The sequence below is a fragment of the Rutilus rutilus genome (genome assembly GCF_951802725.1).
Source record: "Rutilus rutilus genome assembly, chromosome: 11".
Classification (NCBI taxonomy): domain Eukaryota; kingdom Metazoa; phylum Chordata; class Actinopteri; order Cypriniformes; family Leuciscidae; genus Rutilus; species Rutilus rutilus.
Window position 1 is genome coordinate 10439929 of NC_140216.1, and position 14604 is coordinate 10454532.

Consider the following 14604-nt stretch of genomic DNA (forward strand, 5'->3'; position numbering starts at 1 on the left):
TCTGTACTCAAAATCCACATTTATGAAAGTTTATGTGGCTGTTGGTAAACTCCCTGCTTTGTTAGTCTATCTTAACAAGCTTATTGACCCAACTCAGTGATTTGGTTAAAAAAAGGTTTTAAAAAAAGCAGCTGTTATTGATTCCAATTTTTTTTTTTTTTTTGTGGCCTGTAAAGTCGAAATATTTCGTTCAAGAGGGCTGTCTCTGAAAAGCAGGGTTTTTTACTTGCACAGTAAAAAAACAGAATGGAAGTACAATGCCAAGTTCTGCGGCGATTAAGGCCTTCTGCAAGTTTTAATCACACTCCTTTTATTAGTGTTTACCATTTCTCCTCTGGAGAGAATGGGCTGAATTCATGTCTCTCCATATTTGCTGTTGTCCCCCTTCACCTCACAAAGATTTCGCTGGCAGGGATGTCCTGTGGAGAACACAGGGGAAACGATCTTAATAATTCAGTAGCATTTCTTTCTAACTTGCCGAAATGGGCACGCAAGGGCAGACGAGTTACGGTAAGCTGGACTGAATTTAGCCATGGCTGTGCACGCATGCCCTTGCTCCTGTTGAAATCCTGCTGTGGCTCCTGACATGTTTCTTGAGTGACCACACAGCAACATTTTATGGTGACCACTTGTGGACTGATGCCATATAACTAGGGTTGGGAATCGAGAACTGGTGGTTCTTATTTATTCGGATACTGTCTGGAACTCAATGTTCCAAGAATGGGATGGGCCCCCTGTGAGGTAGTGGAAGTGGACTATTCGTGATCACGTCCAGGGGGGGGGGGGTCTCCCTCAGTCTGTCCCCCTCAAGGCACTGGTTGCACTGCCCAAAGGATGGCCCTGCGCACATGTCTTGCTAATTCTGCATGATAGTCAAATAAACAGAAACAAATCTAAAGTACTAAATCATTAAGGCACTGGGTCGAGAAGCGAAATTGTTAAATCAGTCCCATCACTTCACATGTTAAAAAACAACAACATCTACAGTCCCTTTTGTCATGAAGAATAATGACTAGATATGTAGGACAGAGTAAGGAAGTGCCTGTGACCTGTTTTACCTCTGTCACACTGGACCCAGTTTTTGAAATGGGCCTGTTTAAGGATTCATGTAGTGATCATGTCATGATAAACCAAGCGAAAACAGTTATGTGGTCTATGAAGCATGTGACATTTGCTACTCTTCTTCAAGATTTCTATCTTATATGACCTGGATTAACCTTTTTGATGCTTCATTGATCTGGTTGGTTTCTCACTGCAGGTTTACAAAGGACTGGACATCATCACCAATAAGGTTACAGAGGAGGAGCAAGCCCAGTGTTGCCATCACATGATCAGCTTTGTGGATCCATTGGTTAGTGGATACACAGTGGTGGACTTCAGGAACAAGGCCTTGTCTCTCATATCCTTTCTGATATTTCCAAACCTTCAAACTAAAATTCCAGACTGAATGAAATTATTTAAGGCCTTTGTAAATGCCCATGCGACTCTTATGAACTGTGAATCTTGTGACTGATTTATTTAAAAAAAATAAAGCGCTCTGTAACTCGCTTGTGAAGTAAGGCCTTTTCACACCAAGGATAACTATAACTATAAAGTTTTAACAATTGGTCTAGTTCTATGAGAAAAGTGAAGTTCAGTACATAGCTATAATGATTGAGACGGTGGAATAATATTATTGGAATCACTTTCAGAATGTTTTTTTTCTTTTTTCTCCAGCTGAGGAACGACAAAAACATTGACAGCCAGTCAGAGTTCACCTGATATTAAAGAGCTTGTGCATATTGGTTTGAACTCTATATATCATTATAGAAATTTGTCTTAGTGTGAATGGGTCCTCTGTGATTTAAATCATACACAGTGAAGCATTCCGAGCGGTTACTGTGTTTCCAATTAACTTCCTTACTGAACATTTTTTAATTATCCTGTAATTTGTGGAGTAGGGGCTACACGATTTGGGGGAAATGTCATATTGCAATTATTGAGGTCAATATTGCGATTGTGATATAATAAACAAATGGTTTCATGAGTGAGCTTACGACCTACTAGCAACGTTCTGCCTTACGAACAAATGGTGCAACGGAATAAAATACAGAGTTAGTTACAAACTAGGGATGGGACTATTACCGGTTTCACTATAAACCACGATAAAATGTACTGACGGTTAGTATTATCGTTTAAAATGTAATAATCATTAAAACCGTGTTTGATTATCGCGATTTTAATAACTCACTGTACATCCTGTCCAGCCAGTAACAGTCTGACGCAGGCGCAGCGCGCAATGTTTTTTTTTTTTATTCGAGAAGGAATGGCGGAAGGCAGTGACCGTGCTCGGGATATTTTTCAGCCTTTTAAGAGGACCAAATCTGAGGTGTGGTCATATTTTAACTTTTACAAAAGTCCTGAGTGAAACTTAATCGAGGATGGTCACTACAATAAACACTTCAGATCTGCCGAGTCGTCTTGTGTGACCATCACCCACTGTTCATAGCGAACGCAAGGCAAGTTAACTTTGACTTAAATACCAAAACTACGTCTGGGAAATAATTGGGCATAAAATGTTGTTTTGAGTTGAAATATTTGATGTCACTCACTTGAAATAAACGTGAAGCTTCCGCGAAGAAAAGTTCGCAGCAAGTGGCTTTGAGCCAAAGACGAACAAACAAGTTCAAACAAGACTATTAAGAATGAAATTTAAGGGATAATAATGTATATCATTGTACACTTAGGCCTATTACACCGATTTTTTTTTTTTTTTTTTTTTTTTGCCACATAATTACGGGGCCATATTGAATTGAGATTAATGTTTTAAATCTTACCTGTTTATAAGTCCATTTTGTGCAGCGTACAAAACAATCGTCCAGATAAGATGATCACAACAATATTATCAAACTCTGTAAACAAATCAACTCTGATTTAATTTTCAATACAGGGGCTTTAACATTTCAAAGCCATGATGTATAGAAAATCACACAAAGATATAGAAGAAAATGTATAAAAACAATATGGATCAATAAAACTAAGAAATAACATAACTCCAGAAAGGCCACACTGCAGACAGGATTTGCATTTCACATGCAAATCAAATTAAATCGGCTAAATTACCTGTGCGAGCAGGCTCTAAGTACAGCACAACATCGATGCACCGAAAAAATGAACAATTAATTTACTAAATTAAATTAGAACAGAATATAGGCCTTTCTAATAAATAAAAATACAAAACGAAATAAATCAGAATCAAGTCACAAGATGAGCAAATGTGCAAAATTCCTAAAGTGCAGGGGAACATATTCAAAACACAAGCCACAAATAGTTAGATTAGATAACCCTGACAGATCAAGTAATAAAATAAAGAAATTATTAAAATAACGATAGTAGCCAGAATTTTCAACTTTGTCTTTTTAACTGCAGGAACAACAATAAATGCTAAACTGGAGTGGCAGTCTTTTTAGCTAAAAATGTTCACAGCATCCAAAAATCAAATTAGAACCGGCTGAAAAGTTTTGAAATCACTTGTACCCTACCTGATCGAGAGAACAAATCCAGTCTTTCACTCTGTCTGTGTCCGTGGGAGTCTTTGGTGCGCGCGGATAAAATACATTCTAAAACACTTAACGTGAAAAACGTTTAACGACTTAATCTCCTAAAATAGTTAAATTAAAATATCAAATTATGTAAAGAAAACGCTTTACTATAGGAGGAACGCATTGCGTTCATATTCTGGGTTCATCTGCTTATCGGCACTGCACATAGTATGGTTTCTTAATAAAGTGTGTAGGCTACTGTGTACATACATTAAGCCACGTTAAAGTGCCTTTTAAGCGTTTTAAAAGCTTTTTTCACGTTAAGCATTTTAGAATGTCCCGCGGAAAACCAACTTGTTAACGTTGGCCGGCAGAAGTGCGATCATTGTTTTCCTGATGCTAAATCCAGCCTTGGAGAATATCCTTTCTGATGGTGTACATCCACACTTAAGATTTTCTTATCCCAGACGTTGTTAAAGATTTAAATCCTTGCTGCCAAGACGCTCCTCTGTCGGTCACGGATTGAAAGTGAAACTTAATTCTGTCACGGGGTGTTTGGATTTATTCACGCACGTTAAAAAATATTTATTAAAAGCTTCTTTCTTTGCACATTTTTATAAACAGCATTATCATAATAGACTGAATATGAACGTATTGACAAATCCGGTAGTTCTGTGTGAAATCAGACATTGAGCACCCTCATATAGCCAAAGTGGCATGATCCTCGTTTCATAACACCTCTGCGAAGATTCGACCGTGAGATCGGTAGTCGAATCAGGCTCCTCCAATCGAAGCGTCGAATCTTCGACTATTCGGGGTCACCCCTAGTCCACACATGCATTTTATTTCATAAAGTCGCAGCATTTTGTATCATATATTTGCATAGGCTTGACATCACGATTGCGATATGATTAATTGTGCAGCACTATTGTGGAGCCAATTTCGACACAGTCTGTAACCCTGATTGGGTGACTAGTTGGCCGTTTTGCCCCATCCATACACCCTATAATTAATGGTTGCAGAGATTCATTTGGTTGACAAGTTTAGTTGGCAGGCCCTTCTAAATATAAATGCTTATTTTGTCTCTGCAGATGAAATTAATGGGCCATTACTCGGCCTTTTAAGATATCATCTGCAAACTTCTTAATGATCATTCTGAGTAATTGTTCTTTTAAAATGTCATCGCCTCCCTGACATCAGTGACACAGCTTTTGAAAGACTGCTCCTTGTTTGAATGCAAATCCCCATATTTTAATTTCACGTCTTTTGTGGAATGTGGCAGTTCCCAGCGTGCCACACAAATGGCTCTGGCATTTTATGAGTGGGTGCTGGGTTGTACTCCCTCGGCATGGTCTTTTAGTAAATGCAAGGGCATAACTGGAAATGCATGTACCAGAAACGGAGAGAGACGCATCGATGTCCTCGTTTTCCCCGCCCTCCTGCTGCAGATGTTTGCTGAGAGATGAGGAGGATATTAATAGCTGAGGGAGATGCTGTGAGGAGGTGGGGCGGCTCTCGCAGTGTCTGGAGGAACGCTGTCGCAGACACCTCAGACGCTCATGCACAAGAAATGAGGAGTGGCAGGTGAAGAGCTTCTCAGTCTCGCCTTGCTGAAGAGCAGTGATGACCACTATACAACACGCTAAAATAGGGCTGCGGATCAAATAAAAAATAGGATTATTGCTGCACGATATTACGAAATACAATATGGCACAGTCTGGTTTGTCAAATTGCTAAGGCTACATATACATACACATACGTACATACTCACTGCTGTTCAAAAGTTTGGGATCGGTAAGATTTTTTATGTTTTTAAAAGAAGTCTTTTATGCTCACCAAGGCTACATTTATTTGATTAAAAATACAACTGCAAAAAACAACCCAGTAATATTGTTAAATATTATGACAATTTAAAATAACTGTTTTCTATCTGAATATATTTGAAAATGTAATTTATTCCTGTGATGCAAAGCTGAATCTTCAGCATCAATACTCCAGTCATCATTATAATAATGTTGATTTGATGTTAAGAAAACATTCATTATTATTATCAATGTTGAAAACAGTTGTGCATAATTTAATTTAATTTTTTTATTTTGTTTATTTGAAAGTTTCTTTTGTAGCATTATACATGTCTTTACATTAAATTGATACATTTTAAATGCATCCTTGCTGAATAAAAGTATTGACCCCCCAACCCCAAAAAAATTATAATAATTCTTACTGACCCCAAACTTTTGAACGGTAGTGTATAATGTTACAAAAGCTTTCTATTTCAGATAAATGCGGCTTTTTTTTTATCTTTCTATTTAATTTCTATTTCTATCTAATTATAGATTCATTGAATAATTCAGCCCTAAAAAGATTTTGCCATTAAAGTTTTCATAGGAAAAAATGTTTCATAAAAAAAGATTTATTTATGTATTTCCCATTTTCTATGCAGAGATACTCCCTGACAAAATCACCACACTCCCTCTTGAATGGCGTATTCTTTCCAAATACAGCTATTCAAGTTATCTGATGAAAATTCAGTTTTTTTTTTCTTTTTTAATATCACTATTACAGAAAAACAGAATATCACAGTTTTTTCCAATATCGTGCAGCCTCAATTAGTAGTAGTTTTTGTCATAATCTTCTGTTATAACAATCCTGAGATGCTTGATTATTCTCTCTCTGTCTCGCAATCTCGTCCCCACCCGTTTCCTCGTTTCTTTCTCTCACTTCCTCTTCTCTCCTCCTCTTTTGTTTTCTCTCCCTCCCTCCCCAGGGATCACAGAGTGATGCAGATGGGGTGGACAGCGTTCGGCCAGACTGCTTTGATTTTAATGCATGTGACCTGGAAGTGCGTCTGTGTGCGTGTTTGTCCATTTCGTGTGAGGGAGAGTGCTGATGCGCCTTCTCGTTTTGAAGCAGTTAATGAATTGCTCCGTGGAGCTTCTGACGCCATTTATTAAAATCTTCAGCAGAATCCCAGCAGTCATGGTGAACTGACTGCCCTCTCACAGCACCAGGCCTGGACATTGCATGAATTATTGTTAGAGCATCTATAGATCTGAGAATATGATACTGCTTTTCACCCGAGCACTATAGCAGTGGTGTACTCTGCAATCTAACCCAATGTGGTTGCACATGTATGATCATTGTGCATTATTTATGCATTGCTTGTAACTGTGGCATCAAAGTTGACTTCCTTAATGTGATACATAGAGGACATGCATCATCGGAAAAAGCTGCCCATCATTGTTGGAGGCACAAATTACTACATTGAATCCATTTTATGGAATGTGCTCATCGACACTGGGGTAAATGTGAGTTTTAATACTTTCTGATTATAAAGAATTGCTCTGTTCTAAAACCTAGTCATCTGTCTATGTGGGCAGCATTGTCAAGTTGCAATGTAACAAAAGTAGAAACAGCTCTTTTCTTCAGTATTGTGACGTACATTCTAATGAAACAGATTATCGAAAAAAGAAAAAATGTGGGATGGGGACTTGGTTCTATGCACCAGTTGTTGATTGGATGATATCAAAATTATGCTGCTGTCAAAGATACCTCATGTTTTGCGAAGAGAGAAGAAAAACAGAATGCATTATAGTATTGATTTAAAAAGTTAAGCATAATAAAAATAGATTATTTTAGAGTGCTGTTTATTGGAGGATCATACTGTTAGCAACATGCTAACATCAAACTATGGACCCTTTTCACAGTCTGTGAATTCACTTCATTCCCACAATTATTAATGTCATAATGAAGTTTTTAATGTGCATTTATAACACTATATTTTGTGTAATATTACCTTGGCTTATTAGTGTTTCTAATACAACGGCTGAGGGAGTGATGGCAAATCTTTCTCTCCTCTGACCATCATAATCAATCTTGAGATTTTTTTCCTCTTTGGGAAAGCCATACAATTGTGGATTTTCTCTTTACTATTGGAGCAGTAGAAGTTTACTTAAGAAGTTGACTTAAGTTTACCCAACTATGATGGCTTCTGCTTCTGAGAACACTGGAAATGTGAAGGGTCCATTTAAATCAATCAAAAATCAAGTCAGGGAATTGTTGCCACATAACGTTGTGCGCATCTATTGTAGACAGAATGACTGATTATAATGAGTTTGATTGCCTTTTGTCTCATCGTGTCACTCCGCTAGTGTTTTAGACACTGTGTTAAAAGGCAGTGTGTAACGAGGCAGCTCACTACATTTGAAACAGAGCTAGTAAGTCATAGTAATATTAAAAGGCTTTCTGTGTATCTATTGGCAGAGATAATCTAAACTAGTCCTCCTCTGTCTGACCTACAGCAGGGGAGTGACACAGAATCCGAAAATGGTGGGACTCCTGAATCAAAGGCGGAGCTTGAGAAACTGGGTGGTCCTGAACTTCACAGACGTTTGAAGGAGGTGGATCCTGACATGGCCGCCATATTGCACCCTCATGACGCACGCAAGATTGCAAGGTAATTATTTCAGTGATCGCACAAAACGGAGACGGCTTCATTTTCCCTGCACCCGTTCGCAGAAAAGCTTAGTGTATTTCCAATGAGTACTATAATTTAGTTTTTTTACCTCATCCACAGACCAACATGGTATTATCAGAGAGTACTTGCAAGAATTCTATGACTCTGAATGTCTACTTACACACTGTACAAAGTTAGCCCACTGCTTGAAAGTAATGCTGCATTAAATTCAGGGTTTAAGTTCATTCAAATGGACAACTTGGTTCTTGGACCAGCAGGTCTGGCTCTTTGGAATATTTTGGGTATTAGGGGTATTGTATTAGGGGGTCTGGGTCATGAAATATCTAGTCTTGACTCCAGCACTTTGTGTGCAAATACGCCTATTTTCTTAATTGGTATCCATTCTGAGGTGTTGAAATTGATACTATCAAGTTAAGTTCCTGGTGTTTGAACCTACATCCTTCTCAGATACCAGCCCAGATCTTTGTCCACGTCACATTATTTACTGCACCTTTCTCATTTATTCCTCTTTCAATTATGTCAGTCTTTTCTTAGCCTTGTTGTTGTTTTTTCCCCTCATACATTTCTCTTAAAAGGTGCAGAGTTAAAGTGAACTTGGGTAGAAACCTTACCATGCGATCTTGTGGTAAATTTTGGCATTTGTTGGGCTGCATCTATTTTTCCACCTGTGTGGGAGAACTGATGGCTGTGTCTTCCAAGCGTGTTACACACGTTTTCACATGCTTCAATTGGTGTTTGATTGGTATCGAGGGGCCGATTAGCTCCTCTTCTCAGAACTATGTGCTTGTTTAATTGATGCCAGCTTGTGTGCCACTGCGTCTACAGTATTTCTGCGGTAGAAGAGCTTCTCTCCCACAGTTAAGAGTGCTAATGTCTCCTTACTGATATCAGCTGCTTCTGAGGAAATGACTTGCTTGAAGTCCCATTAATCTTCTCTTCAGTGTGACCAAACTTGAACTTCATTATTTGTCTTTTTTGTGTGTTTTTTTGTTGTTCATCATGTTCTTGTTTGGTGTGTGGCATGCTCTTTCCATATTATATGTTCAGTTGAGAGCTTATTTGGCATTTGGAAATCTTTTAAATGTATTTGAGGAATGCATTATTTTATCTGACGTCATATAGTTATTTTGACTAAGTATAATATGGTCAATTTATTGGTTGATTGACAGGAGTCTGCAGGTGTATATGGACACTGGAGTTCCACACAGTCGGCTTTTGGAGGAGCAGCGAGGGCAGGATGGAGGAGATTGTCTTGGGGGTCCCTTGCGGTTCCAGAACCCTTGCATCTTCTGGCTGCACTACAAAATGAATGGTAGCCACCAGTCATTGTAGATTGCGACTGTAACATGTCTTCAGTATCTTTATTTAATTCGCTCATTCATCCTCTCCTGTAGCTCTGGATGAGAGGCTGGACAAGCGTGTGGATCAGATGTTATCGCTTGGGCTGATTGATGAGCTCAGAGATTTTCACCTGCGCTTCAATGAGAAGATGATCAAAGAGAGCAGGTAAATCTCAATGTTGTAAATAAATTCAAAAGATAATTCATCATGAATCATTTATGTAACTGAACACTTCTAATTTGCTGACAACACATAGAAGCATAAGCTAACTTGAATATTACGTTGTCTGGTTGAGGCTAACATGCACTTCACAGAACAAAACAATGACGCAAGCAAATGTACCTTTACAAATTAAAATGGTTTGTTGTCAGCTGCATAGATTTATCAGTATCTATAATTATATTGTTGAATAATATCAGCCACCTATCTATTGTGTGTTTCTGATTTTTTTTTAGATCCTCTATTTGGTATATGGAACTAGGTCAGATTTGTTTTGTATTCGAAATCCTTGTATTACCTCTGAATGAACCATGTGTAATTTATCTCTCAAGTTGCTTGACACAATAGCTACAAGGCTGTCTTTTTTTTCTTCAACTGTCAGAAAAATACAAGAAAGTTAAGTTTCACAGGCTGAACCTGTTCTGCACATCGGACCTTTGAAGTTAACAAGTTGAAGCAGGTTTATCACCCGCTGTTCCTGTCTACAGTGGGTTTTTTTCTTAAGTAATGGTGGGAATCCAGAGTTTTGACAAGTGAAGTGTTTCCAATAACTGACGTAGATGTCAGTTAATTTTAGTAAAGTGACTGACGTTCCTTAAAACACACCTGATTCATTCGACTGGCTCAGAGTATGTAGAGTTACAAGAGGTTGCATTTACACTTGTGTGCCTTTTGATTTCACAGGAAATGAATTGGTCCATACTGCTGCGTAACATTTGATGTGACTGTGACCTTGGCATAAGAGTGTTATTGATGGCTTATTATCTGTTAAATACATTTTAGTTTTTCCATTGTGCATCCCATATTTATGAAGACAATTAATATCTCAACATGCATATATATTTAAATATGACATTAAAATGCAAAACATGTCATTACTTTCGAACATATACTTACAATATGCATTTCAAAGGCAAGCATTGCTATTACTTTTGCTCATACTTAGGTTAGGGATTTGAACAATCCTTTGTTTTAAACTTCAGGACATAACTTATCTGACACTGTTTGAGGTGAAGATATCAATTTGTGGCTTGTTGAGGAAAACTGCGTTATAACATTTCTAAAATATTATACTTACTATTATAGTGTGTGCACAGAAAGATGTCTCTGCATGCGATTGCAAATTCTGTTCTCTTTCACGTCTTATTGCGCTTGAATGGTCGAATACACACAATTTTGTCAAAATGCCCATTGTGTGGTGTGTTCATGTAAACACAGTCGGTTATGTCTCAAGTGAAAGTAAACAGTTGGGTGTAAATCGCATGTGTATCAGTATAATGGATCTGTGCATTTGCTCTTAAAGGGAAAGCAGCCTAATAAACCTGCTGCTCTGTGTCATTATTGTTTATCAAAAAAAAGAGAAAATAACTTACTGCTCTTGACTGAATAACTTTTGTAGCTTTAATAAGAAAGTTATATTGAATTAATACAGTGAAGTCTATGCACTATTTTATTTTTACATTTGATTATTCAATTTCTATACTATTTCTAACCTCATTTTAAATAAAGCTATAGTACCTGTACAAATTTAATTGGTTTAATTCATATTTTTGTAATATTAAAATTGTCCTCTTATTTAGTAATTCGATTTTTTTTTTTTTTTTTATTTTTAATAACGAGAGAAAAAAAAACTATAATCGTGATATCGTTATCGTGAAATATAATTTCTCATACCTTGAAATAAAGTTTTTGGTCATATCGCCCATCCCTAATAGAAACCCTCTGGCAACCACTCACAACAGCCTAGAAATCATAAACCATATCAATCACAAGGAAATGCCCTGGCAACCACTCATAACACCATATCAACCCCTTAGAAACGCCCTGGCAACCACTCATAACATCCTAACAATTGCATAGAAACGACCTGGCAATCACTCATAACACCCTCACAGATATGGCCAGGCAACCACTCATAAAACTCTAGCAACCATGAAGAAACATCCTGGCAACCACTCATAACACCCTAACAATTGCATAGAAACAACCTGGCAACCACTCATAACACCCTTACATAGATATGGTCAGGCAACCACTCATAAGACCCTAGCAACCATATAGAAATGCCATTTAAAACAACTCAATTGTACACATTGTATTGCCCCGGAAACCACCATTAACACCCTGGCTTTCTAGCGGTGAGTTTTGCAAAGACAAGCATGGTGCAGTGCCTGTTAGCGAATTTACGGCACATCAGATCACACAGCAATCTTCCAATCTTGCGGCAGTCAGATCAAGAGCGAAGCCCATGATGCAAGTTGTCCTGTGCTTTAGCCTGTGTTTATGGATGCACTAACAATATTTGTTTGATAAGGTGATTAATTATTGATTGTTAGTGCTGTCACATGCTTTGTTGTGCAGGGATATTGGCGGACGGACTGCACTGCGGTGTGTCTGTGTGGATGTTGATGACACAGCAGTGTCTAGGGTTGGGCCGCTCTGGGTGTGGCTTCTGCCGATTGATGGCCGACCGTCCAGCGCTCCGTCCAGCCGATCGAACCCCACCTCCCCTCTTAGACGTCTTCGCTGGCAAACTTGCCACCCAAGCGCTTTTCTCCTGTTTCCTCACGTCATCCTACTCTCTTCCTCCCCCTTTTCCTCTTCTTTATGTCTGCATCTGCCACCCTTCCGCCAGCCCTCTCGCCTTACACGGGGAGCAGTCACTAGGCAGCAAGGTCAGACTCTGCCTGTCTCTCCTTTCCATTCCCTCTCAGTCTATCTCGCTCTGTCCTGTCAATAGACCCCCTCCCCCTCGCCCCGTCTGCACTGTCTGTGTCCCTGTGACCGGCTGATCTCTCTTTCTGTTTTCTGAGCTGTATGACAACTCATTTTTACCCCAGGGGCTGGGGTTCTGATGCACCCAGTGACCGCTTTTCCATCTAAAATTGGGTCCCATTAAACATTGGATGTGATTTCACCCCTGAGCTCACCCAAAATGCCTTATATTTAGAATATTGTTCTGTAAATTCAGCTACAGCTAATCAATAACATTGATAACGAAAAGATTAACAGTTGTCGTTGTTTAGTCAGTGACGTCACTTTACAGTTGCTTTAAGTGTATTTGTATGATGAAATACATTTTAAAAATGACCACAGAGTGAGCCGTTATAATTGTGCAAAAACATGGGAGCACAGCTCTTTAAATATTGTCATAATAATGTAGTTAAATGTGAGCAGGTTGATCCTTTGACAGATTTTTTTTGTGCTCTCAAATTACTTTTCCCAGTGCAACACTTCATATGATATGATTTTATATGTGAAATGTTACGAGAGCGTTTATATTTCACAAAAGAGCTTGCCGTAACAGCCGGTTGTTGTTGAACTTCCGACTTCACTGAATGTCACCCAGACAGAGCGCAACAGAGAAAGAGAGTGCAGTCATTTTTGATAAATCTGATGCTGTACAATGCTTAAATGCAATCAAACTGAATTGAAAAAAAAAAATAACAAGGAGACTTGCAACTATTTACTAATAAACTAGGGTTTTCTGAGTCAGTGTCAACAGCAAAGATGAAGTTGACGTTATTGGCTCGCCGTCTCCGCGGTATAGTGGAGCGCCTTTAGCGAGAAATGCACCTTTCATACGGATTACATAAGCTGAGAGTATTTGTTTTTAAAGTAGACATTTCAAGCTTTCTATAGATATATTTCTCATGTCCGTGAGTCAAGTAGCCTATACACTAAGGTTCGGTTAATTTTTGTGACGCACTGTGATTTTACAAAAGCGCAACGTTTTGTTGTTATTGTGAGTTCACACAAATCAAAGTAGAGCCTTTACAGTTTCCAATGATGTATTACTCTTATTTAACCCGCAAACTAAAAAACAACCATGGCAACAATGTAAAAGTAGCTCAATTCCGACTAACCGACTAATACAATTTTGGTGGACTAAGCCTCTTCTCGTTGACTAATGTTTATTCGACTATTAGGGGGCTGCCCTAATAAAACGGAAAATAAAATTTGACTTGACACAATAATAGTTGTCAAACCGGAAATTTTGGCTTCAACCTTCAAATATCTCTGGCAACCACATAGCAACTTCCTGGCAACAACCCAGAACATTCCAGCATTGTGATGCTATTTCTCATGGGTATTGATGAGTGATATTTACTTCCGTAAAAATCGAGTACTGTTTTTCAGTTTTTGTGCGTGTATAATAATTTGGTATACATAAGTAATTACTTTTTCTCTTCTGTGTTTACAGTCAGGACTATCAGCATGGCATATTCCAGTCTATTGGTTTTAAAGAGTTTCACGAGTACCTGACAGCAAGTGAGAACCTCAGTCAAGAAGAACGTGATAAACTGAAAATGAAAGGTAAGCATTCATTCAGCCTGTAATTTTGTTTGAGCTCTAATGTCTTCATTCTTTTGTTGTAAACTAAACATCTGTCAGTTCAGGCCTTGGGAATGAACATAGAGTGAGATTGTTGATGTTCTTGACATTTTTCTGCGGGAGAACAGTTATGAAACCGTTCCTGACTTCACACAAAAGAGAGCGCAAACAATCTCAGACATTCATTCTTAAAGCATTCTCATGCTTTTCCAAGCAGTTTTTTTTTTTTTAACAGTCAAACAAACCAGTCCTTGAACGAACTCGGCACATTTGAAGCAAAAACACATTGTCCAACACTGATTAAAATACATTTTCATTGTAATACAAAATTATCACTACCACCTTCAGACAAGTATATTGTACATGTTTATGATTAATTGCTTGTGATTAATTACTTTTTGTCACGGTAATGATTAATTAGGTGTCTGACACGTGTACACAAACCAACAATTAAAAAGTGCAGACAGGAAGTCTACTTCATGCATTACAAAATGTGTTGCTGTGGACGGGACAACAGCATATTGACTTTGAAAGACACTCTATGTAATGTCTGTTAAATTATTTATTCATTTGTCACGAAGTCTTTGTTATATATTCATTTGTGAACATTTCTCATCAAATACGGAGATGTGATTCATTTGATTAACCAGCATATCTAATTCAGTTAAAACTGGTAATCGATTGACCGCCCTGTTATAAAGCAAACCGGTA

The 14604-nt window shown here is 38.1% G+C and overlaps 1 protein-coding gene across 4 annotated transcripts in view; it reads left to right on the forward strand.

Annotated features, from left to right (window-relative positions):
* trit1 (tRNA isopentenyltransferase 1) overlaps nt 1-14604 on the forward strand; it is a 50387-nt gene that overhangs the window by 17250 nt on the left and 18533 nt on the right. For 2 of the 4 annotated variants that reach the window (XR_014629166.1, XM_084423282.1), the window contains exons 2-5: nt 7823-7977; nt 9168-9310; nt 9393-9504; nt 13763-13875. Coding sequence is in view for 3 of the 4 variants with exons in the window: in XM_084423282.1 (XP_084279408.1) it covers nt 7823-7977; nt 9168-9310; nt 9393-9504; nt 13763-13875 (523 nt within the window). In the remaining variant the exon portion in view is untranslated. Of the gene's footprint in view, nt 1-6705; nt 6830-7822; nt 7978-9167; nt 9311-9392; nt 9505-13762; nt 13876-14604 lie in introns of those variants that run through there. The other 2 variants (XM_084423283.1, XM_084423284.1) reach the window with 2 other exon arrangements.